Below are 26,066 nucleotides of genomic sequence, written 5' to 3' on the forward strand. Positions count from 1 at the left end.
TTACCGAAGCTACTTACTTGTTCAGACAGACTTTTAGTCCATCCATGCTAAACCACTGCAAATTATTTTCTCCAAGCCTGCCGTTCTCAACCAATCAACTAAGATGTCATAGATGGCAATGTTGAAATTAACAGACAGATCTATAAAGACCACCACTACCTCCCTCCCTACCCACTGGAATAGTGGATGGGTCTCAAACTGGGACACATATTAACACAAGGAACCTATGAATGTCATTAACACGCAAACAGCTTGAAAAGGCAAACTGAAGGAAATGAAAAATGGTTGGGAACAACTGCCCTAGATCAGATTACAATTCCTTAAGTGCTCATAATTTAGGGGCCCTTTTACTAAAGTGCATTCAGCACTTAACACATGGTAAATGCCGGGAAACAGGCTATCACAAGGACACATTTTGGGGGTTTGTGGTTGTTTGCATGTTACTGTGTGTTAAAGCGCACATTATTTTTCTGAATGTACCTGTCAGGGTGTGTGGCAGGGTGGAAAGTGGGAATGGAAGCATTAGCCAGCTAGTGCGTTACACTTACCGAGCGCTAACTAGCTAATCCACAGTTAACACGGAAGGACTTATCACCGCCTTAACAGGAAGTGGTAAGTGCTTCTGCACTGACCTGGAGCGTTAAATGTTAACATGAGAACTACAATAAAAAGAAATACTGGCAATGCCTCTTTTTGATGCAGCATTAGTTTTGGAATTGCATGTGATAAGCCTTAATGCACTTCAGTAAAAAGCCCCATAGTTATTCATCTTTAAAAGGCTCAAATCTATTTTTCAAATAAAATGTCATACCTTTATTTAAACTCTGCACCACTGAAGCTTGGGACAGACAATCCACCATGTTCAGTTTCACCAGAGGCCGCAACGGACTTGCTAGTGGACTGATGATTGCTGGGATATGTCTCATTGAATTAAGATCAATACTTATTACAGAATTCTCATCATGGACATCTGTTTTCACTTCAGTTACTTTGGTTTTCAAGTCTATCCTGTCACTGCTCAATGGCAATAAATCTGTGGTAGGTTCAGCTGGGTCTGCATTCACAGTGAAAATGTTTTTAACAGCAATATCCTCAAGAGGTGTCTGGGATAATTTAATATAGTCTTCCCCAGGTACTGTTTTTGAAGCACTGTTTTGCTTAGTTAATGGATCCATGCTCTCAGCGTAGCCATCAATGTTGACCATTTCTATTAAGTTGTCTGATTTTATTTCCTGGTTCTCATCTGTACAATTGCGGGTTTCAAGTTCATCAGAGGTTATAGTTTCCAAATTATCATCTAAGATTGCTCCCCGATCTGCATCTATTTCTGTGAGGCATGAGGAGTCAAAAGCTGGGTGGTTCTCAACAGAAATTTTGCCCTGCATTTTTTCTAAAATAGGCAAAAATTCTGTACCAGTATAGGCTGGCTCAGATTGTATTGGCTGTGTTACAGATGTTTCTAAAGTGTCGGCTGTACTTTTTTCTGTGGTTTTAGCTACAGGTGATTCTAACTCCAAGGTTAAGGGATTCTGAATATTTGAGTCCTCCAATGAGGACTCAGTCTGCTTGCTGATACCAGTGCTGATAATAGAATGGGCAAGAAACATCGGAGTATGCTTTTGGTTTTCAATACCTAATTCTTCACTGGCTTGCTCATCCACCGATAGGGTATTTTTTTTAGCAGGGGAGATGGTCAGATGAAGTTTCTCCATAAAGCTCACTTTCAGGTCTTTGCTGCTTTTTGCCTCGTAATGCCTAAACTCTACATTGTCAAGTGACAACCTGCTGGTACTCTCTGAAAGTCTGGATCCCTCTTCTGTTTTGGAGGGCTTGGCTGGCTCGTTTTTCTTCGGCTCTACAATTCTCCTAGTCTGCTTCTCAGGCTTCAACGTATTTTCTTTTGCCACTTTTTCTTCACTTCTGTGATGTCTGCTTTCTTCGCGGCTTCCTTTGTCATTCAGCCTTTTGTCTTCACTTCTGTGCCAGTTTAGTTTTGATCGTTTGTTCTCTCTCTCACAATTGCTGAGAAACCTTTTGGAGTCTGTACATTTACTCTCTCTATTATGGGGGAAGCTGGGCCTTCCATCTCTTGAGCTGTGCTCCAATGGCCTTCTTTCCCATCGGCAGTGAGAATCTCTGTCCCTCCAAGAGATGGCCTCATTGATATGAAGACCGTCATTTATCAAGCTTTTTCTAGACATATGTGGGTTCTTAACAGCTTCACTCCTTGAATGAGTATAACTCATTCTACTTGATCTCTTAGGATATTCCTGTTCTCTCTCTCTTGTTCTATTTTTGTCATCTTTATCAAATGCGTTATGATCTTTCTTGTTCATGGTTTGCAATTTTTCATTTTTTTTCTCCATTTCTCCACTGCCATGAGAGTCTTCCCTTGCCTGTGGTTTCTCCCGTCCAGTAATTTGTTTCTCCCTAATAGGGCTATACCTGCTGATTCCATTTTGTATATCTGGACTATTGCTTACCGTTGTACTTTTGCTTTGTTGACACTGTTCACTTGTCCCAGTTCTGTGAGCTTGCACATGCATATTTTGCTTAGGGTCTGCATTCCAATGTTTGATACCATCCTTCTTAGACCTATCAGTTAACTTGCTGGAATGCTCGGCGTCTTTAGTTTCCATCCTTCCTTTATGTTGTTCATGAGAACAGCTTTCTTGTGAAAAGGTCTGCAAGAATGAGTGCTTATCATTTTTGGGAAGTCTCTCTTGAGGAGATTTAGATAAATACAAAGATCTGCTCTTTTCCAAGTGGGGTATTCTGTCCTTATCTGTGCTGAGATGGCAGCCATGTTCTTCATTTGAGGAGTCTTGATGTTTAAACTCTCCTTTCAAGTCATCTGAACCTATATTCCTTCCTCTTGTATCTTTTGGTTTTGATATATTTGCGCAACTAGCATTTAATGCCACTGAACCATGATGTCTAGAGTAGTTTCCTTGGTAAACTGAAAAGCCTGCCCTGTACAAAAACACAAATAAAGCACAAAATACATTAGACTCCAGTCTACTTGAACCACCAGCAGAAGAAATACAGAATTTTGCAGATAATGTTTTGATATCAGACAGAATTCAAATTCTGAATACACTGTCCTTCCTTTTAACCTCAATGATGAACAGAAGTTAAAAATCTGTACTCATAAAACTAACTGTACACCAAAACATGTTTATGTAGTTGGATCATTAAATACACATTCTGATCTATTCACATGTTCCTTAAACAGTAAAACAGTACACATTAAAAAATGAATAGTCTTAACAGACTGACTTTTTTTGGTAACACAATCAGACTACTGGCCAGTAACGCATTAGTTATGAGAGTTTAATATTTCCCGCTAAAATAGACTACCCCATCATTTAATTACTTGGGGGTGCACGTGACGCCATGCTGGAGAGTGGTAGCACCTGAACGCTGCTCCGGCGCCTGACCTCTCCCCCACGCGCATTGAAACACGATTCTGACTTGCTGTAAGCTATTCCTGGAAGGGGAAAAAGAGCTGATTTCGGATACGGAATTAATAGAACAAAAGCGAAGGGAGATGGCGGCTAAAACGGCTCAGAAAGATAAGCTGCGCCAAAAGGCAACGGATTCTAAGATGGCCGCCGTACCCAGCAGCGCGGACCCGACAGTAGCGTCGATCTGGGTCTCAGAAATAACGACAGAGATGACCGCGGTCCTAGAAGATCTACTTGAAAGACGCCTCACACCAATTGACACGAAATTGGAGAAACTACAAACGAGAATGGAGGATCTCACACGCGAATGTGTTGCCTTCCAGACTAGGACCGGAGAGGTAGAAGACCGGGTTACTGTAGTAGAAGAGACACAAAATACACTTTTACGAACAGTAGAGACATTGGAACAAAAGATAGAGGACTTGGAAAATAGGTCCCGCAGAAACAACCTCCGATTGGTGGGCCTACCGGAAAAGCTGGGAGGTAGAGATCTAACATCGGCTCTGGAGCGCTGGTTAATGGAGCAAGTGAGATTTCCCCCTGATCTAGGCCCACTAAGGATAGAAAGGGCACACCGCTTGGGGACACGCAGAGATACAGATTCCCGACCTCGGGTGGTCATATTGAAGGTGTTAAACTTTGCCCATAAGCAGTGGATTTTACAAGCCTCACGAGGAGAGAAGAATCTAACATTTGAAAACAAACGGATTATATGTTTTCAAGACTACTCAGTGGGAGTGGCGGGAAAGAGGAAAGCTTTTTCACCCATTTGTTCCAAATTATTTGCAATGAAGAAACGCTTTACCTTGATGTATCCAGCGGTCTTAAGGATAATGCACGAAGGAACGACTCGCACTTTTGAAAAGCCAGAAGAAGCCAGGGAGTTTGTGGATCAGATGGAACAGGAGGAGAGGAGTAATCGGAGCGGAGGCTTACCGGATTGAGTACTGGCAAAAAGGACGCCAAGAGTCAATATGGAATATATGGAATATATGGACATTTATGTCTGGTAACTATTGATACAGAGGATAGTCTTGGACTACTAGAGGAAATAACCGGAGTTGATATAAAGTTAACAGGTTTGAGAGACTATGTTAGCAGGAGGTCAAGTATATGGCTTGGGAGGGGGAGGAAGGACGGAAAAAGGAGTGAGTAAAGTATGTATGAGAACATGGGCGAGTTATAAGAGTATATATGTATGTTCAAATGTTTAAAGGTTAATCTGTTGGATTTATTGTTTCCTCACTCCCACGGTTATAAAGAGACAAAAACAGACATAATGGGAGGAAGGAGGGACCAGGGGTTTTCTTAAAAACGGCAAGCAGTGTATAGGGGGGGGAAAAATGAGGGAGAGAGGTTGGGGGGCGACTATACGTGATGAGTCCCTATCAGGGAACGGTCAAAAGAGGGGAGGAGGGGATGAGGGGATGGGAGGGAGTTAAGGGGAGGAGGGATAGGGATAGGAATGGGGGGAGGGAGGGGGGGAATGGGAAGAGTGACGGATACATTAAAAGAAGAAAGAGGAATCAAGTGAGGGGAGGAGGTTCAGGCAAAAGGGAGGGAAGGAGTAATGTTCGACGAGTCTATGGGTACAACACAAATTTTGTCCCGGGAGGGCAGTGGCTGGGATGCCCACCGGGTAGGGTTAGGAGCAAGAAAGCATGCAATATTAGTCGCAGACCAACCAAGATTCCATGGTTAAACTGATCACCTGGAACGTAGGCGGGATCAATTCACCCATTAAGAGATCCAAAATCCTACAGCAATTGCAAAGATATAAAATAGATGTGGCACTGTTACAAGAGACACACTTAAGTCAGGAAGAACACGCTAAGCTGCGCACCTGGTGGGTACAAGAGTGCATAGCTGCAAATGCTCTGGGAAAAAGAGGAGGAGTGGCGATTTTAGTCCGCAAAGGAGTGGCGGCCACAGTGAAAACCCTCATGATAGACCCCGGGGGGAGATATGTCATAGTAGAGCTAGACATAGATGGGCATAAATGTGTGATCTGCAATGTATACGCACCAAATCAGTATGACAAAAAATTTTATAACTCGGTGATAGGACATCTGATGAAATATGCTGGGTCACCTATAATAGTGGGGGGAGATTTTAACACAGTATGGGAACAAACGATAGACAGCTCCCAAGGACAGAGGAGGGATGTGGCAGCATCTAACCAGGGATTAAAAAGACTGGGGAAAATGATAGACTTGATTGATATATGGAGGATGCTACACCCCTTGGAGAGGGATTTTACACATCATTCTCGAGCTCATGCATCACAAGCTAGAATAGACTATTTCCTGGTCACTAGAGATCTGTTTGGACAGGTAGCCACAACCAATATAGGACCCTACACGATTTCAGATCATGCCTGGGTATATATGGAGTGGGAGGTGCCTACTAGAAAGCCTAAACAAAAATTCTGGCAGTTCCCACTGGAATTATCTACAGATAGACAGTTGGGTGAAAGGCTTCAGAAGAGTTGGGAGGAATATAAGACCATTAACAAGGAACACGAGACTGACTCTTTACTGTTCTGGGATGCCGCCAAGGCGGTGCTTAGAGGAGAAATTATTAGTCACACACATCATGTCCGAAAGGCCCGAAATAGAGAAATACTAAGATTGAGTTCTATGATTTGTAGGGCAAGACAGTCATATGGGAAGACAAATCAGCCTGAGCAACGCACTAAGTTACTGGAGCTGCAGGTGGCCCTGAATGAACTACTGCATAAGAGAGCGGCTAAATCACAAACTTATTATAGATTCCAATTACATAGATATGGTAATAAATCAGGTCGCATGATGGCTCGCTTGGCTAAGCCTAAGTCACAAAATAGGAAGATACTACAAATGAGAAATAACCAGGGACAGATGGTACGGCAAGATGAGCAGATAGGAGAAATCTTTGCCAGATTCTATGAACAATTATATGAAACGCCAGTTGACCAAGGCCTCCAGGGCTCTCTTTATTTAGATACATTACAACTCCCAGAAATAACGCAAAGTGAGAGAGAAGTGTTGAATAGTCCAATTCAAGAAGAGGAAGTAGAGCTGGAAATAACGAGAGGGAAATTGTCGAAGGCTCCAGGACCAGACGGGATGCGTATGGAGTTTTATAAACTTATGAGAGAGAGCATTACTCCCACGCTTGCTAAGTACTTTAATAAGATAATAGATACAGAGCGTTTGCCATTCAATCTTTCTAGGGCACAAATTACAGTTATACCAAAACCTGGTAGGGACCCACTGATTCCGGAATCATATAGACCAATATCATTGTTAAATGTTGAGGTGAAATTGTTAGCAAAAATAATGGCAAACCGGTTAGCGAAAGTGCTGCCAAAGTTAATCCATGAGACACAAGTAGGGTTTGTAAAAGGGAGGACGTCTGCAAAGAATCTAAGACGAATATTAGGGGCATTGGAGATGAGAAAAAGAAATAACACACCAGCACTACTTATCAGCTTTGACGCAGAAAAAGCGTTTGATAGAGTGCATTGGGAGTTTCTCTTTGCCACGTTAGAAAGATACGGAATTACGGGACGGTTCACTTCAGCCATTAAAGCGTTATATCATGAACCGAGGGCTACAATTCGAGTCAATGGATTGGAGACAGAGTCGTTCCCGATAAGAAGAGGTACCAGACAGGGGTGCCCATTATCTCCTTTACTATTTGTACTGACGTTGGACCCCTTGATCCGTACCATCATAGAAAACCCTTTGATAAAAGGGATGCCCATTGGTAAACATCAATTTAAAGTAGCAGCTTTTGCTGACGACCTACTAGTGATGATTACGGAGCCCCAGGATTCCCTTCTTAATTTAATGGAAACGTTTGAAGAATATGGAGACTATGCGGGTTTTAGATTGAACCTCCTAAAATCGGAGGCATTAGCCTCCTCAGACGAAGTAAAGAAGGGATGGAGACGAGAATTTCCCCTGAGTTGGGCGAAAGACTCATTCAAATATCTAGGGATTAGATTGACTATGGACACCAAACAGTTATACTCGCTTAATATAAATAGCCTATTAACGGACACGAAGAAACATCTAGGTAATTGGGCAGGATTACCCATATCTTTGAGAGGCAGAATAAATTTAATTCGCATGATGATTTTTCCTAAATGGCTCTACGCCATGCAAACACTACCCCTCCGTCTATTGCAGAAGGACTTGAAGAAGGTTAACAGGGCTTTTAGCCAATTCTGCTGGGCAAAGAAAAAGCCCAGATTGAAAATGCATTTCTTGATGGGGGGCTGGCAAAATGGAGGACTGGGTTTACCGGACCTTCGTAGTTACAACTGTGCCTGTTTACTGAGGCATATAGGAGACTGGGTGAATCAGACAAGTGAATACACCCCATTAGAGATTGAACAAGAATACTTCTCGCCCTACGACCCTTTAACACTTTTGCATCAAGAACGGCGAAACCTGCCGATAAACCTTAAACACTGTGTGATATTACAGCCTTTGAGAGAGACTTGGAGAGGGTTCATGAAACTTATGGGGGGAAAGGCCACAATCACTGGATTATTATCTATAAGGGGTAATTTGAACTTCGATCCGGGACGGGAAAACGTGGCATTTCTAAGATGGGAAGCCCAGGGGATTTCAAGGATAGAACACATGTTGGATGGGGAAGGGAAGATGATAGAATTTGAAATGATACAAACCAGACTAGGTACACATTGGGGAGATAGGTTTGCATTTGCTCAGATTAAGCACTACATTCTTAGTTTGGACCAGCCAGCTTTGCAGTTGAAAACGGAGGAGAAAGTGAGAGATTTCTTCCAAAAATTGGAGATTACTGGGGTAACAGTGTCGGCTATACATAGGGCATTAACATTAATTTCCACACCCAAGGACTTTCAGTCCATTAAGCACATGTGGGAAAAGGATTCTGGAGGGAATTTAGGGAATTGGGATGTAAGAGCCACTCTGAGAAGTATTCCTGCCCTTACGGTAGATGAGAGGTTGAGAGAAAGTGGATACCGAGGAGTAATGAGAGCTTATTTCTCCAGACAGCAACTTGCACATATAAACCCCAGAAGTAGTGATAGATGTGTTAAGTGTAATACTACAGTACATACATTGTATCATGCATTTTGGGGTTGTGTCAAGATCAGAGCTTTCTGGAGTCGGATCCAGACGTATATGTCTACTATAGCGGGAAGGGTAATAAAGGGATCCTGGGACCACTATATTTTAGATACACATTCAGGTTTTCGGATGCTGGATAAGGGAATAAGGACTTGGTGTCGAAAAGTATGTTTAGTGGCCAAGAAAACTATACTACAACACTGGGTTTCTCCAGATCCCCCGTCCTACTGGCAATGGAGGAATCAAATTCATTTGCTAGCCACCTGGGAGGCCAGAGAGACGCGGGGATCCCCCAAAAAGAAACAGGCCTTTATGCAAGTTTGGAATGGATATATAGATACGTTAAGCCCGCGAGGACGCAGTCTGCTTTTGAATTTTACCTGTTAAATATAAGATTATATATTTGTACCTATGGCTCTCATTGTTGAAGTAGAGGGGAGATTATGCTCCTTTGGAGGGAAGTAAGGGGGGGGGAGGGGAGGGGGGGAGGGGAAGGGGAGAGACGTCAATGGGGCCCAGAAGAGTACAGGGCTCATTTGGGAGATTCATGGGGACTGGGAGGAAGGGAGGGGAGAAAATGTTTAAAAGATTGATGAATGATGTTATCACTGTTTGTAAGGTTGGAAGCATCTGGGGCGAATTGTTGTAGACCCCTGATTCTGGTTGTGATACGATGTGTACATCAATAAAAATTGTTGAAACATAATTACTTGGGGGTACAGTATCAACATTGTACCAATTAAATATATCCTATTTGATGGACTCCATTGCTAAAACACTGGCAGGTTGAATGAAGTTGCCAATACGTCTGATTGGCTGGATTCAAATGTTCCGATAGATTTCTGAAATGGTTGTATATCCTGCAAAATGTTACCTCTCAGACTACTGAAGAAAGATTTGCAAACACTAGAATAGATTGATATCCAAATTTTGTTAGTGAGGCCGCAAGCCCAAAACTTCACTACTAATGTATTTGGCGGGGGGGGGGGGGTACCAGATTTAAAAAGTACAATCAGGCATGGCTGTTCCGTCACCTTGGAGATTGGTTACTGGGAAGACAAGATTATACCCCGAGAAAGATTGAGGCTGAATACTTTGATGCCTGGCATATAAACTCGCTTGCAGGTGCCTTTGAAAATGGTCCCAAAATCAATAAGGAGTGGTGTCCTGCTACGCCTGTTGAAGGATATATGGAAAGACTAACTAGATATTGAGGCACAGATTGTGGAAATTCAGACCTTTTGCCTATCCATGGTAATATGATATTCCTACCAGTTAGTGGTAACAGGACATTTCAGGATTTGGAAAGGCAAGGTATACTGAGATTGGAACATTACCGTTTTCATCTCCACCACCTCCCGCAGGAGGGCATTCCACATATCCACCACCCTTCTCCGTGAAAAAATACTTCCTGACATTAGTCCTGAGTCTTAGACGGCTTCCTCATGTTCGACATCTTAAGATTTACTGTAGAGGCTGCCCGCCTGCACCTCGAAATCAGAAATATTCAACGCCTCCAAAGCACTAGAAATGAGAGATGACAACACCTTTCTATGAAAAATGTACACAGCCGTAGGGTCATTTGGTTCCTCCTGGAGGAGCTCACCCTCCTCCACTAGCCTAGAAGGCCGTAAAGACTCCCTAGAAAACTCTGCAAGCAAGGGACAGGGGAAATTGGGACCCAATGACCAGCCTTCAGAAAGGAAGGCCATCTGCCTCCATTTCTGCGTGGGGTCCTCAGCAGAAGGCTGCGAGAGCTACCCGGTCTCCAAAGGAACCCCCCCCCCCCCCCCAGAGACCCCGGCACCTGAGCCGGCTGTGACTGTGGAAGAGCCATCTTTAATAAATAGGTCTGGTGCAAAAGCTGCACAAAGTCTGGAGAGAAAAAGTCTCCAGAGAGCCCAGCCCCTGCAACCACACTCAGAACGGATCCCGAGGATGAAAGCGACATCCCCACCAGAGCCCACCTCAGGAATATGTGCTGCACGCGAGTGCTCTGAATTTGCCAACTGTAGAAAGGCTGGGACTGAATCAGCGGGAGCAGGCAAAATGGTGCACATGCCAGGCGCCTCCACGCAAGAAACCGCCACATCGGTAGAGAGTGAAGCGCAGTTCCCTACTAAACCTTCTACGCATCCCACACTACAAAACCCTGTTGCCGATCGTCTCTTCCTACAGCAGGAGGGGCATTTAACCATCTCCGCTGTCATATACCACACTGCTAAAATCCCCAACTGAGCAGAAAGAAGAAAAAAAAATCACTCACCACAGGAGACAAGCAATAGCCTGGTTCTCCGGCAGCAGTGGAGTCTTCAGAAGGAAGCCTGCTGCTCAACCAGCTCACCAGAAGAAACTCTCTCTCAGGCAAAGGACTTCTGTTTGTCAGAACTTTTGGAAACCGAATGAAATGCTGTTTTTTGTGAGGAAGGCTACAGCACAGCCAAGAAAACCAAGTCAGAAAAAACTGGGAGAAGGGAATTTTGGGGTGAGGCAGGGACCCAGACCACCAAGTATGCCCCCAATGATGGCTCCTTTGGCAAAACACATCCTGGCTCAACTGGCTAGGCCTAGCCCAGGAGCACCCCCAAAGCAAAGCCACAGAATCCAGGAACTGGAGAGAAGCCGTCTACCACCTGCTGGAGACAGAGATATACTGACCGACTGAGGTGCTGCTCATCCAGTATCACTGCCTTCAGTTCAGCATTTTCTATCTCCACTTGCTGGTAGATGGATACAACCCACCAGTTTCTGGATTCATCTGTTGCAGAGGCCAAGGAAGGATCATTAAACTCAAAGTATTCCCCACAAAAACCCCAAACTGTCCCCTTAAGAAACTAAATCAACTCCCCCAGCCATAAATCCCTCTCCCCTCCACCCCCCCTCCCTCTCATTTGAAGTGAGGCCTCCCACAAATTCAGGCCTAAAAGTAAGCATCGCCACCTCTCCAATCCCTCAGCCCCTGCAGAATCAAACCCAACAGCTCCAACGTCCCATTGTTATCCCAACACATGAAAAAAATACTCTCTTATACACATCTGAAGTAGTAAAACCTAATCCAATGGACAATCCAAAGGACACCAGCAGGCATCCCTGTGGGATGAATATGCAACCCACAACAAATAGATAGCCTTCCAGACTCGCACCCTCTTCATGCTTCAGGGACAAATACAAAAAACTGGCAGGTAAGGTAAAGCGTCTAATGCACAAATACTGGTCAGAGTTATGCTGCAGTAGCCGCTTCTGGTCTCCTCGCTGCCATCTCCAACTTGCAGGTAATCACATGGAAACCTGATCATGCTGACCCCCAGATGTGGAATCTGGCAGTAGTTTACTTGCTCATTGATTACGTATATCACCAAAGTATTTTTTTTTTTGTTAATTTTGCTGTAGAAGCTGTGCGCTCAGCCATAGATTTTGGGTTCTACCACATAGCTTTCTTCATCGGTCCCAGAGTGCTGGGGAGAAAAATTCCCCTAAGAAATAAAAGGTAACTGCCTAGCCTATGCCCAGTGACTGATGGGGGAAGGAGGGTGGTTGAATTAAATGGAGAAGTCAGTCAGATGAGAAAAGGCCTAGTGGTTAGGGTGGTGGACTCTGGTCCTGGGGAACTCAGGAACTGAGTTCGATTCCCACTTCAGGCACAGGCAGCTCCTTGTGACTCTGGGCAAGTCACTTAACCCTCCATTGCCCCAGGTACAAATAAGTACCTATATATAATATGTAAGCCGCATTGAGCCTGCCATGAGTGGGAAAATGCGGGGTACAAATATAACAACAACAAAAAAAAAGGGCCCTCAGAAATAAGTAATGCTCACAGAGGTTTTTTTTGCAGATGTGCATCTAGATTGGCATAGTGAGACCTCTCCTACATAAGTACATAAGTAGTGCCATACTGGGAAAGACCAAAGGTCCATCTAGCCCAGCATCCTGTCACCGACAGTGGCCAATCCAGGTCAAGGGCACCTGGCACGCTCCCCAAACGTAAAAACATTCCAGACAAGTTATACCTAAAAATGCGGAATTTTTCCAAGTCCATTTAATAGCGGTCTATGGACTTGTCCTTTAGGAATCTATCTAACCCCTTTTTAAACTCCGTCAAGCTAACCGCCCGTACCACGTTCTCCGGCAACGAATTCCAGAGTCTAATTACACGTTGGGTGAAGAAAAATTTTCTCCGATTCGTTTTAAATTTACCACACTGTAGCTTCAACTCATGCCCTCTAGTCCTAGTATTTTTGGATAGCGTGAACAGTCGCTTCACATCCACCCGATCCATTCCACTCATTATTTTATACACTTCTATCATATCTCCCCTCAGCCGTCTCTTCTCCAAGCTAAAAAGCCCTAGCCTTCTCAGCCTCTCTTCATAGGAAAGTCGTCCCATCCCCACTATCATTTTCGTCGCCCTTCGCTGTACCTTTTCCAATTCTACTATATCTTTTTGAGATACGGAGACCAGTACTGAACACAATACTCCAGGTGCGGTCGCACCATGGAGCGATACAACGGCATTATAACATCCGCACACCTGGACTCCATACCCTTCCTAATAACACCCAACATTCTATTCGCTTTCCTAGCCGCAGCAGCACACTGAGCAGAAGGTTTCAGCGTATCATCGACGACGACACCCAGATCCCTTTCTTGATCCGTAACTCCTAACGCGGAACCTTGCAAGACGTAGCTATAATTCGGGTTCCTCTTACCCACATGCATCACTTTGCACTTGTCAACATTGAACTTCATCTGCCACTTGCACGCCCAATCTCCCAGTCTCGCAAGGTCCTCCTGTAATCGTTCACATTCCTCCTGCGACTTGACGACCCTGAATAATTTTGTGTCATCGGCGAATTTAATTACCTCACTAGTTATTCCCATCTCTAGGTCATTTATAAATACATTAAAAAGCAACGGACCCAGCACAGACCCCTGCGGGACCCCACTAACTACCCTCCTCCACTGAGAATACTGGCCACGCAATCCTACTCTCTGCTTCCTATCTTTCAACCAGTTCTTAATCCATAATAATACCCTACCTCCGATTCCATGACTCAGTTCCTTAAATATTTTAGTTGACTGTGGAGAAAAGTCTCAGCTTTGGGGTTGCAAAAATAAAAGTCAAGTATTCAACCAGTAGCCACCTACAGACTGGGGTATCCTATATAATAATTTGCACCTCCGTCTGGATGCCTGGGTTCGTAACATACTTCCCAATGGTCCGCCCTGGGGATGGCGTCACAGGGTGGACCAATGGGAAGTGAGAGGGAAGGGAAGCCAGCACCAGCCACAGGAGGTGAGTACAGAATCGCCCCCCTGAGTTCCAGCTACCTCCCTTCTGAGTTCCATGACCCCCTACCTCCCTCCCTCCCTCCACTCCCGTCCGAGTTCCACGCCCCCCCCTATCCTCCGAGTTCCACCGCCCCGAGTTCCATGCTCCCCTACCTTCCTCCCTCCTTCCACTCCTGTCCGAGTTCCACGCCCCCCCCTCTCCTCCGAGTTCCACCGCCAGCGCCTCCCTCCCTCTGGCCTCCGAGTGGAAGCAGGACGTGTGCGGCTGCCCCTCCCTTTCGTGCCGGCTGTTCTTTAAAACTTTTTACTTATCTATCTACTTATCATTTATATAGCGCTCCTGGTCCGCCAGCAACAGTGAAGTCGAGCAGGCACGGCACGGCGCTTCAGACTGCCTTCGCTTCTGTTTCAGCTGTGCCTCTGGTCCCACCCTTCCGCAAACAGGAAATGGGGGCAGGACCAGAGGCAGAGCTGAAACAGAAGCGAAGGCAGTCTGAAGCGCCATGCCGTGCCTGCTCGACTTCACTGTTGCCAGCAGACCACGAGGTAAAAAGTTTTAAAGAACAGCCGGCACTTACGAACGGGAGGGGCAGCCGCACACGTCCTGCTTCCACTTGGAGGCCACAGAGAGAGAGGGAGGGAGGCACGGGGGGGGGGGGTGCATGGAATTCAGAGGACGGGGGAGGGGAGGGTGTCCTGGAACTGGAGGGGGGTCCTGGAACTCGGAGGACAGGGAGAGAGGCAGGTAGGGGGGCTGGAACTCGGAGGAGAGAGAGAGGGAGGGAGGCACGGGGGGGGGGGGTGTCCTGGAACTGGAGGGGGTCCTGGAACTCGGAGAACAGGGAGGGAGGCAGGTAGGGGGGCATGGAACTCGGAGGGGAGGGGGGCTGGAACTCAGAGGAGAGAGACAGAGAGGGGGGGGAGGGAGGGAGGGGGCCCTGGAACCTTGCTAGCGCCCGTTTCCTTTCTGTTGGAAACGGGCCTCTTTTACTAGTCTCATATAATAGACCTGGGCCTGTACAAAAATATATCCTGACCAGATTTGAAATGCTCGACACATACCTTCATTGGTTTATGTATTAATTTACTATCTGATATCAAACCTGTGTGCTTATTTTCCTTTACATAATATTCCATGCTGTGCCCCAACCAGTAGATGCTAGTACAGCTGTTTATTATTTTATGCATGACCTGTAGAATGGTGATTTTTGTTCTTACACAGGGGCTGAGGAGTAGAAGGTGGAGCATGTTGCCTTTATTTGAGGGTTGTATCAGAAGGGCACTTGGGCAATTGATTCTTAGCTTTACCTTGGTCCTAAAATCCTGATCCCAGGACTGGTGTGCTTAATCTAAGAGAGCTCCATGGATCTGAAGTTGTAGAGACCCTGTTTCCAACAATGCAATTGCCACTGAAGGGTAGACAGAGACCCTGTTTACTTCTACGTGTATCCTCCCAAAGTGGAAGAAAAACAGAAAGGAACAATTTCAACAAGGCAGATCTTGTTACTTTGCCTTCTCGCAATTCAATCTTAGGTGCAAGAGACTACCTGTGTCTTCATTTTCCTACTCGTAAGAAAATAGTTTATAAATCTACATATTCAGCTACTTTTTCATACCAAGGTATTAAATGGTGGAATTCCTTGCCGATAAAAATAAGATCCCAACATGATTATTTGTTTTTTCCTAAGTTTTTTAATCTTTCCGTTTCAAAAGGTTTCTGTCACTTGATCCTGGTGCCTAATCTCCCCTTTCCATTCTCCCCATTATGCTTTATTATTGAATTCTTTATATATTTACAGTTGTTTCCTTACTGATATATACGAGTTCATGTATTTTGTTTCATATTTTGTAATGACTTCTTTTTTGCCACACTGAACTTGATATTGTACAGGAAAATGTGGGGTATGTCATATATATATATATATATATATATATATACACACACACACACACACCATATATATACACACACTCACATAGGCAAACAAGTTTTTATATACAATCACTTACTATTTTATTTTAACTGTGTCAAAGTATGTGCGTTGTGACCAGTTATTTATTTACTAGTAAAAAAGCCCCATTTCTGATGCAAATGAAACGGGGGCTAGCAAGGTTTTCTTCTGTGTGCATGTGGGAGTGTGTGTGTCCCTGCCCTCTGCCCTCTCTCCCCTCTGAGTCCTTCACTGTTACAGAGAGAGCGATTTGATTTCGTGCTTTGTTTGTGTTACAGAGAGGGCGGGGCAGACACTCATGGGGAAACCGGATATCTCTCCCCCTTCACACTTCCGGCTGGAGGCTTCATAGAACGTTGGTGGTGCCTTTTATATAGAGAGATTTGCTGCATTTTTATCCCCCATTTTCCCACCTCTTTGCAGGCTCAATGTGGCTTACATTATGCCGCCATGACAATCGTCATTAGCGAAATAAGAAGAACAAAGTATTATTTCAGTTAAGGTACATAGGATATCATGAAAATTAGAAATGAAGAAATGATTAATACATTACAAATATGCAAAGAGTAAAATGACAATATGATTAAAGTAACCAATTTAAGGAATTCAGTGTTGATTGTTCTAATACAAATGTGAAATGAGTCTTTTATGAAGAATTCATATTATAGGTCTTGTTGAATAAGTTCGTTTTCAGTGACCTCCGGAAAGTTGCTAGGTCGTGTGTTGTTTTCAAGGTATTCGGCAGTGCATTCCAACGTTGCGCGCAGATGTAGGAGAAGCTGGATGCATATAATGATTTGTATTTGAGTCCTTTACAATTAGGGTAATGGAGATTTAAGAAAGCATGTGAAGAACTTTTAGTATTTCTTGCTGGTAGGTCTATTAGGTCTGACGTTTAAGTCAGGGCCTCTCCGTGGATGATTTTAGGCATATTTTCAAAGCACTTAGCCTTTTTTTTTTTTTGTTTCATTTTGTACCCCGCGCTTTCCCACTCATGGCAGGCTCAATGCGGCTTACATGGGGCAATGGAGGGTTAAGTGACTTGCTCAGAGTCACAAGGAGCTGCCTGCGCCTGAAGTGGGAATCGAACTCAGTTCCTCAGTTCCCCAGGACCAAAGTCCACCACCCTAACCACTAGGCCACAACTTTGGAAGGCTAAGTGCTTTGAAAATGAGCCCCAAATTTGTGAGCTAAGGTGCAAATTTTTCGCATGACTATCTAATGTAAGGTTACAATCAATTGTGACTCCTAAGAGTTTCAAGGTGTCTGCCACGGGAAGAGTGTGATTTGGTATATTTATGTTAGCATAATTAGTTCTATTGTAATGCGATGAAAGGACAAGGCATTGTGTCTTTTCCTCACTAAGTTTCAATTGGAATGCATCCGCCCATGAATTCATTATTTGGAACCTACGGTTGATTTTATTTGTGATTTCTGTTCCATACATGAGTTATGTCCTTCTTTTGAAGCAAGAATTATGCCTGTCGTTTATAGCATCAGAGCTGCAGTCAGTAGGCTTTTTTTGTAATCATAATTTTTTTAGGTCCAGTCTCTCTTCCTGTGTTGTCTGCAGGAAACTGCACTAATATTTTATAGAAAGAGTATTTATCACTTTGCTTAAATTTACCTCAGAATCTAAGTGGTCCTTGACCTCAATTAAAACCTATCTTTTACAACCCATTACACTGTATACCCTGGTGTTTATAGTAACACTTTGACACCTAATGCTTTAATATGAAAGCTTTTAGTCTGTGCTTATACTTTCAGCATCTCATGCCATTCTATTTTCTGTTCTACCTTCATATGACTATATATGTTAGCACTTCATGTAACCAATCTAAAACAATCTTCAAAGTTTGCTTTTCTTCCACCCTCTGAGCCCCCCCCCCCCCCCCAATCACATTTCTGTGCCCAAAGGGGAAAAGCATACACTACCAGGAAGGTAAGAGGTAGATGACATATCCTCTATAGCGCTACAAAACATTTTTAGGCATCCTTTCTCTCTGGTGTTTTTGAATTCATAGTAACATAGTAGATGACGGCAGAAAAAGACCTGCACGGTCCATCCAGTCTGCCCAACAAGACACATATGTGTATACCTTACCTTGATTTGTACCTACCTTATTCAGGGCACAGACCGTATAAGTCTGCCCAGCAGTACTTCCCGCCTCCCATCACCGGCTCTGGCACAGACAGTATAAGTCTGCCCTCCACTAACCTCGCCTCCCAACCACCAACCCCTCTTCCCCCCACCTGCTCCGCCACCCAATTTCAGCTAAGCTTCTGAGGATCCATTCCTTCTGCACAGGATTCCTTTATGCATATCCCACGCATGTTTGAATTTCGTTACCGTTTTCATCTCCACCACCTCCCGCGGGAGGGTATTCCAAGCATCCACCACCCTCTCCGTGAAAAAATACTTCCTGACATCTTTCCTGAGTCTGCCCCCCTGAACTTTCCTGAGTCTCAGGAAAGATGAATAAAAGCATATGCATTATTGAATTGAGCATTAATTACTCTCTGTAGTATTCAAGGTTTGTTGAAATTAGGATGGCCATCTAATACCTTATTTTAAAGCAGTAAAAATTTAAATTTATCTAAGCAAAATAAAAACAATGGCCCAGATTTTCGGCCAGCATAGCCACCATGTTAAGTTGAGCGTCAGTGCTTAAATGAATAAGTATATTCAACTTCCACTATCTGTTCACATAAGCAGCACTGAATATATGGACAGTGTGAGTACTATGCCAATATTATCTGTTTAAGTAATCCCACCAACCAAAGAGAAGACAAAAGTGCAAGAGGGCCAACACCTACATAACAGTACTTAACAGATCACCTCACTGCCATATCAAAGCTAACCCCAGGACCCCAAACCACCTCTTAGAACTATAGTACTGGTAAATGCCACATCAGTTGCTAAGAAATCCTCAATGACCCATGATGTCATCCATGAACAGCATCTTGACATCTTAGCAATAAGTGAAACCTAGCTAGATGGAAACAGAGGTTTACAACTGGCTGAACTACGTCCAACAATTTCAACATCCAACATCAACCAAGACAAGGAAGATGAGGTGGAGGGGTAACAGTCCTGATTCAGGATATAATCAAACTGAGCAGAATTGCCACTCCCCAGCTAAATGAATCAGAATCTCTTTTGACCCAGCTAGAAAAGGAGAAACCAATCTGGCTGCTCATGGTATACCGAGCACCTCGTAACAATACATCAACTGTGCAAGAACTACTGGATCTGATTACACAAGTGACACTGAATTACCCTAGGATGGCGACAATGGGAGATCTACACATCAAAACCCCAGAAACCACCACAGCTGTCTTCCTGGACATGATGACAGCACCAGGATTCACACAGGTGATCAATTCTCCAACCCATGAAAAGGGTCACATACTAGACTTCGTAAGTCCACATTAACCACTAACGACTGTGCATCTGAGAAACTTTTATGAGACTTATCATAATACTAGTAAAAGAGGCCCGTTTCAGAGCAAATGAAATGGGCGCTAGCAAGGTTTTCGTCGCCAACACCCCCCCCCCCCTCCCTGGCCAACCCCTTCGTTGTTCTGCCATTGCTCCGCCCCCAACGTCATGACGTTTGACGCGAGGGCGGGGCCCGGAGCGATTTCCCACCCACCCCCCACCTCCCTCCCTGCCAACCCCTTCGTTGTTCTGCCATTGCTCCGCCCTCGAGGGCGGGGCCCGGAGCGATTTTGGTGGCTTCACCACCACGAACCTTCAAACCTTTTTGAAGGAAGTCAGGGCTTGGCTTCACTGACGTCAGTGTCCTCAGAATGTTGAGGGTGAGTTTTATTATAGTAGATGATAAGGTGAAGAGTAGTGTTTGTAATAGCTGAAGTACTGAGACTGCACGCACCATTTACATTCTCTAGCAATTATCAAGTTACATGTAATAAAGGGCCCATATCTATATGGGTGAAATGAAGGTGTTAATGGAAAATCTCTGGTCACTCCTCCTTTGAGTACAGCTCCTTTTGTATCAATTTTCACTGAACAAAATACAAATATTCCCTGTTATTTATCTTCCAGAGCTCAAAAAAAATTTGAGTGTACTGAGAGCCATGAGAAAAGGTAAAGCTACAGTCACCTCCTGGTTTTTTGTTTTTTAATTACTTTTTTTGTATGACTGTTTTTTGGCTATGTTTCTTGTATGAGTGAAACAGTGTTTGGATGGTAAAGTTAGTTAATTCTGTTCTATTTACAAATGGCATTCCTTTCTGTTTTTCTTGTTTTTAATTTTTTTTAATTGTAAACCACTTCAATTTGCATGCAACAAAGCGGTATAGCAAGTATAATAAACGATAAATAATAATTATACCTTTGGTGAAGATGATTTATCTCTTCACTTTTGCGAGTGATTTCTACTCTTGCGGTTTTGATAAGTGCTGAAATATTCTTCTTTAGGACTAAGTTTTCATTTTGCAGCCCTGAGTTCTGTATTGGATAAAACATACATTTTTGTATAGCCAAATATTTATTCACATTCTTTCAGGTCAATATTGATCACCACTTTCTGTGCAAGTGCTTGAAACAAATTGGGAGTAACTAAACATAATTCTAGATATACAAATCAGTGTATGTCCAGAATTATTTATCCAAAGGGACAAGGTTTGGGGCATACTGAGGGTGGCACCAGTTACAAGTATAATGTATACATGTTAGCAGCAATATTCAGGCACCAAACTTAGAATGTTCTAGAAGGCTACATCTACTTTAATAGGAATGCAATTTTCAATAACAAGTTCAACTTATTTCACCACGATATTTTGATATGTCATTTTCCATTCAACCTTAATGATATAAGAAATGACCTCAAAAGAAACTGAGTTTTTGTAATCTCTCTTGTTCATAACCTTTACAGCGAATGGATGAAAGTCAGGGGCTGCTTTATACCATTTAACATTGAAGCCACATTTATTGTTAAAACAAGCTAAACATTGGTACAGAAAAACAAATTATAATAAAAAAAAAAAGTTTACCCTCTCTATGCATTCACATAAATTGCTTAGGTTAAGCCATCATAACACAGGTCTAGCGTATAACCTTCTTCCAAATAGCCTAACATTGAGGAGATACTCCTTGAACATGGGCTTTAAGTAGAAGGGGATTCAACTCAAGGACTCACTGGATAGAAGTATCTTTCCCATGACCTAGACGCCCTCCTCTAATGAAGACCAACTTTTGACACTCACAAGGCACCAAGACCCATGACAACACAAGCTCAGGCCACACAGCAGTGTGCCCCAAAATTAATTGATGGAGGATATGGTAAGACTTGTTAGTGTAATAATGTAACAGAGGGGTTTTTTTTGTTGCTGTTGTTGGGGGGGAGGGTTGGTTTTTTTTTTTAATGTTCATACAAGTTCCTAGAAGAAAAATTTCATAAACCATTACTAATGTGGGCTTGGGGAAACCAACTGTTATATTGATAATTCTCAGGGATAAGCAATCAATTCACTTCCAGGACCTGTCAGACAGCTGTGACCTTGCTGTACAATACCTGAGTTTGCATTTCCGTCATCTTCCTCATCAACTCTTTGATCTGCTTCTGACATTTCTCAAGTTTTTGCTGTAACTGTAAAATATTTGAGAATTATTACATATGACCATCACAAACACAGCAATGCCAGTGTGGACACAGTTACACACACAATCATTGTGCTACTTCATTATTTGTTCAAACTTTATAGATGCTAACAAAATGGAGGGGGAAGCTGAAATAAAGTATGTGAACGCCACTTAATGAATTCCACTGTTTTGCGTAGGCTTTCCTCTTCCTTCCCCAACGTAGGAATTACTTCAGAAAAAGCCACAGTCCAAAAAGGGTATGATACATACCTGTAGCAGTTGTTCTCCGAGGACAGCAGGCTGATTGTTCTCACGACTGGGTGACGTCCGCGGCAGCCCCCACCAACCGGAAAGAAGCTTCGCGGGACGGTCGGCACGCAGGGCACGCCCACCGCGCATGCGCGGCCGTCTTCCCGCCCGTGCGCGACCGCTCCCGCCAGTTGAATGACTAGCAAAAAGATGAAACACACAACTCCAAAGGGGAGGAGGGAGGGTAGGTGAGAACAATCAGCCTGCTGTCCTCGGAGAACAACTGCTACAGGTATGTATCATACCCTTTCTCCGAGGACAAGCAGGCTGCTTGTTCTCACGACTGGGGTATCCCTAGCTCTCAGGCTCACTCAAAACAATAACCCAGGTCAATTAAACCTCGCAACGGCGAGGGTACAACAGAAATTGACCTACGAAGAACAACTAACTGAGAGTGCAGCCTGACCAGAATAAATTCGGGTCCTGGAGGGTGGAGTTGGATTTACACCCCAAACAGATTCTGCAGCACCGACTGCCCGAACCGACTGTCGCGTCGGGTATCCTGCTGGAGGCAGTAATGAGATGTGAATGTGTGGACAGATGACCACGTCGCAGCCTTGCAGATCTCTTCAATAGTGGCTGACTTCAAGTGGGCCACCGACGCTGCCATGGCTCTGACACTATGAGCCGTGACATGACCCTCAAGAGTCAGCCCAGCCTGGGCGTAAGTGAAGGAAATGCAATCTGCTAGCCAATTGGAGATGGTGCGTTTCCCGACAGCGACCCCTAGCCTGTTAGGGTCGAAAGAAATAAACAATTGGGCGGACTGTCTGTTGGGCTGTGTCCGCTCCAGATAGAAGGCCAATGCTCTCTTGCAGTCCAATGTGTGCAACTGACGTTCAGCAGGGCGGGTATGCGGCCTGGGGAAGAATGTTGGCAAGACAATTGACTGGTTAAGATGGAACTCCGACACCACCTTCGGCAGGAACTTTGGGTGGGTGCGGAGCACTACTCTGTTGTGATGAAATTTGGTATATGGAGCATGAGCTACTAGGGCTTGAAGCTCACTGACCCTACGAGCTGAAGTAACTGCCACCAAGAAAATGACCTTCCAGGTCAAGTACTTCAGATGGCAGGTATTCAGTGGCTCAAAAGGAGGTTTCATCAGCTGGGTGAGGACGACGTTGAGATCCCATGACACAGTAGGAGGCTTGAGAGGGGGCTTTGACAAAAGCAAGCCTCTCATGAATCGAACGACTAAAGGCTCTCCAGAGATGGCTTTACCTTCCACACGATAATGGTAAGCACTAATCGCACTAAGGTGATTCCTTACTGAGTTGGTCTTGAGGCCAGACTCTGATAAGTGCAGAAGGTATTCAAGCAGGTTCTGTGCAGGGCAAGAGCGAGGTTCTAGGGCCTTGCTCTCACACCAAACGACAAACCTCCTCCACTTGAAAAAGTAACTCTTTTTAGTGGAATCCTTCCTAGAGGCAAGCAAGACCCGGGAGACACCCTCAGACAGACCCAACGCAGCGAAGTCTACGCCCTCAACATCCAGGCCGTGAGAGCCAGGGATTGAAGGTTGGGGTGCAGCAACGCTCCGTCGTTCTGCGAAATGAGAGTCGGAAAACACTCCAATCTCCACGGTTCTTCTGAGGACAACTCCAGAAGAAGAGGGAACCAGATCTGACGGGGCCAAAAGGGCGCTATCAGAATCATGGTGCCGCGGTCTTGCTTGAGCTTCAGTAAGGTCTTCCCCACCAAAGGTATGGGAGGATAAGCATACATGAGGCCGGTCCCCCAATGAAGGAGAAAGGCATCTGACGCTAGCCTGCCGTGTGTCTGAAGTCTGGAACAGAACAGAGGCAGCTTGTGGTTGGTCTGAGAGGCGAAAAGATCCACCGAGGGGGTGCCCCACTCTCGCGGTTGCATGACTCTGCTCAGTCTGTCGGCCAGACTGTTGTTTACGCCTGCCAGGTATGTGGCTTGGAGGAGCATGCCGAACCGGCACGCCCAACGCCACATCCCGACGGCTTCCTGACACAGGGGGCGAGATCCGGTGCCCCCCTGCTTGTTGACGTAATACATTGCAACCTGATTGTCTGTCCGAATTTGGATAATTTGGTGGGACAGCCGATCTCTGAAAGCCTTCAGTGCGTTCCAGATCGCTCGGAGCTCCAGGAGGTTGATCTGTAGATCCTTTTCCTGGAGGGACCACAGACCCTGGGTGTGAAGCCCATCGACGTGAGCTCCCCACCCCAGGCGAGATGCATCCGTCGTCAGCACTTTCGAAGGCTGCGGAATTTGGAATGGACGTCCCAGGGTCAAATTGGTCCGGATGGTCCACCAGAGCAGTGAAGTGCGGCAACTGGTGGAGAGGCGGATGACATCTTCTAGATTCCCGGTGGCTTGGAACCACTGGGAAGCTAGGGTCCATTGAGCAGATCTCATGTGAAGACGAGCCATGGGAGTCACATGAACTGTGGAGGCCATATGACCCAGAAGTCTCAACATCTGCCGAGCTGTGACCTGCTGAGACGCTCTGGTCTGCGAAGCCAGGGCCAGGAGACTGGTGGCCCGCGCTTCGGGAAGGTAGGCCTGAGCCGTCTGGGTATTCAGCAGCGCTCCTATGAATTCCAGAGACTGGGATGGCTGGAGATGGGACTTTGGGTAATTTATCACAAACCCCAGCAGCTCCAGAAGTTGAATAGTGCACTGCATGGACCGGAGGGCTCCTGCCTCCGAGGTGTTCTTGACCAGCCAATCGTCGAGATATGGGAACACGTGCACTCCCAGCCTGCGTAGGTACGCCGCCACCACCACGAGGCACTTTGTAAACACTCGTGGGGCGGAGGCGAGCCCAAAGGGCAGCACACAATACTGAAAGTGCCGTGCGCCCAGGCGGAATCTGAGATACTGTCTGTGAGCTGGCAGTATCGGGATGTGAGTATATGCATCCTTTAAATCCAGGGAACATAGCCAATCGTTTTTCTGAATCATTGGCAGAAGGGTGCCCAAGGAAAGCATCCTGAACTTTTCTTTGACCAGGAATTTGTTCAGGCCTCTCAGGTCTAGGATGGGACGCATCCCCCCTGTTTTCTTTTCCACAAGGAAGTACCTGGAATAGAATCCCTGCCCTTCCTGCCCGGGTGGTACGGGCTCGACCGCATTGGCGCTGAGAAGGGCGGAGAGTTCCTCTGCAAGTACCTGCTTGTGATGGGAGCTGAAGGATTGAGCTCCCGGAGGACAATTTGGAGGCAGGGAGGCCAAATTCAGGGCGTATCCGCACCGCACTATTTGGAGAAAACCCACTGGTCGGAGGTTATGAGAGGCCACCTTTGGTGAAAAAATTTTAACCTCCCCCCGACCGGCAGATCGTCCGGTACGGACACTTTGAGGGCGGCTATGTTCCCGTGGATCCAGTCAAAAGCCCGTCCCTGGCTTTTGCTGTGGAGGCGCAGGGGGCTGCTTAGGCGCACGCTGTTGACGGGAACGAGCGCGCTGGGGCTGTCCCTGTGCCTGACGAGGCCTTCGGGCCGGCTGGTTGTACCTACGCTTTGCAAAAGAATAGGGTGCAGCCTGCCGGGCCCGGGAAAAACGTCCACCTGCTGAGGTGGATGCTGAAGGCGCCCGGTGGGAGAGCTTGTCGAGAGCGGTTTCCCGCTGATGCAGTTGGTCCACCATCTGCTCGACCTTCTCACCAAAAATGTTATCCCCCCGGCAAGGGACGTCAGCCAGTCTCTGCTGGGTGCGGTTGTCCAGGTCAGAGGCACGCAGCCATGAGAGCCTGCGCATCACTATACCTTGGGCCGCAGCACGAGATGCCACGTCACAGGTGTCAAAATACCCCTGGACAGGAACTTTCTGCACGCCTTCAGCTGCCTGACCACCTCCTGATAAGGCCTGGACTGCTCCGGCGGGAGCTTCTCGACCAGGTCCGCCAGTTGTTGCACATAGGTCCGCATGTGAATGCTCATATAGAGCAGGTATGACTGGATGCGGGTCACGAGCATGGAGGATTGGTAGGCCTTCCTCCCAAACGAGTCCAGAGTGCGAGACTCCCGCCCCGGGGGCGCCGAGGCGGTATCCCTCGAACTCCGTGCCCTCTTGAGAGCAGAATCCACGACCGCTGAGTCATGGGGCAATTGGGGCCGCATGAGCTCTGGGTCAGAGTGGATCCTGTACTGGGACTCTGCTTTCTTGGGAATGGTGGGGTTAGTTAATGGTCGCACCCAGTTCCGGAGCAGCGTCTCCTTCAGGACATTGTGCAGCGGCACCGTGGAGGACTCTCTAGGTGGTGATGGATAGTCGAGGACCTCGAGCATCTCGGCCCTCGGCTCTTTCACAGAGACCACGGGGAAGGGAATGCTGATAGACATATCCCGCACAAAGG

General features: G+C 45.7%; 1 protein-coding gene across 1 annotated transcript in view; it reads right to left on the reverse strand.

Moving 5' to 3' along the window:
• Nucleotides 1-26,066, reverse strand: part of CASP8AP2 (caspase 8 associated protein 2) — a 103,851-nt gene that overhangs the window by 45,282 nt on the left and 32,503 nt on the right. The window contains exons 4-6 of the mRNA XM_030195174.1: nucleotides 21,357-21,431; nucleotides 20,175-20,290; nucleotides 812-2,973 (exon numbers count right to left, since the gene is read on the reverse strand). Of these exons, the coding sequence (XP_030051034.1) occupies nucleotides 812-2,973; nucleotides 20,175-20,290; nucleotides 21,357-21,431 (2,353 nt within the window). The remainder of the gene's footprint in view (nucleotides 1-811; nucleotides 2,974-20,174; nucleotides 20,291-21,356; nucleotides 21,432-26,066) is intronic.

Source organism: Microcaecilia unicolor, chromosome 3 (genome assembly GCF_901765095.1).
Source record: "Microcaecilia unicolor chromosome 3, aMicUni1.1, whole genome shotgun sequence".
NCBI lineage: Eukaryota > Metazoa > Chordata > Amphibia > Gymnophiona > Siphonopidae > Microcaecilia > Microcaecilia unicolor.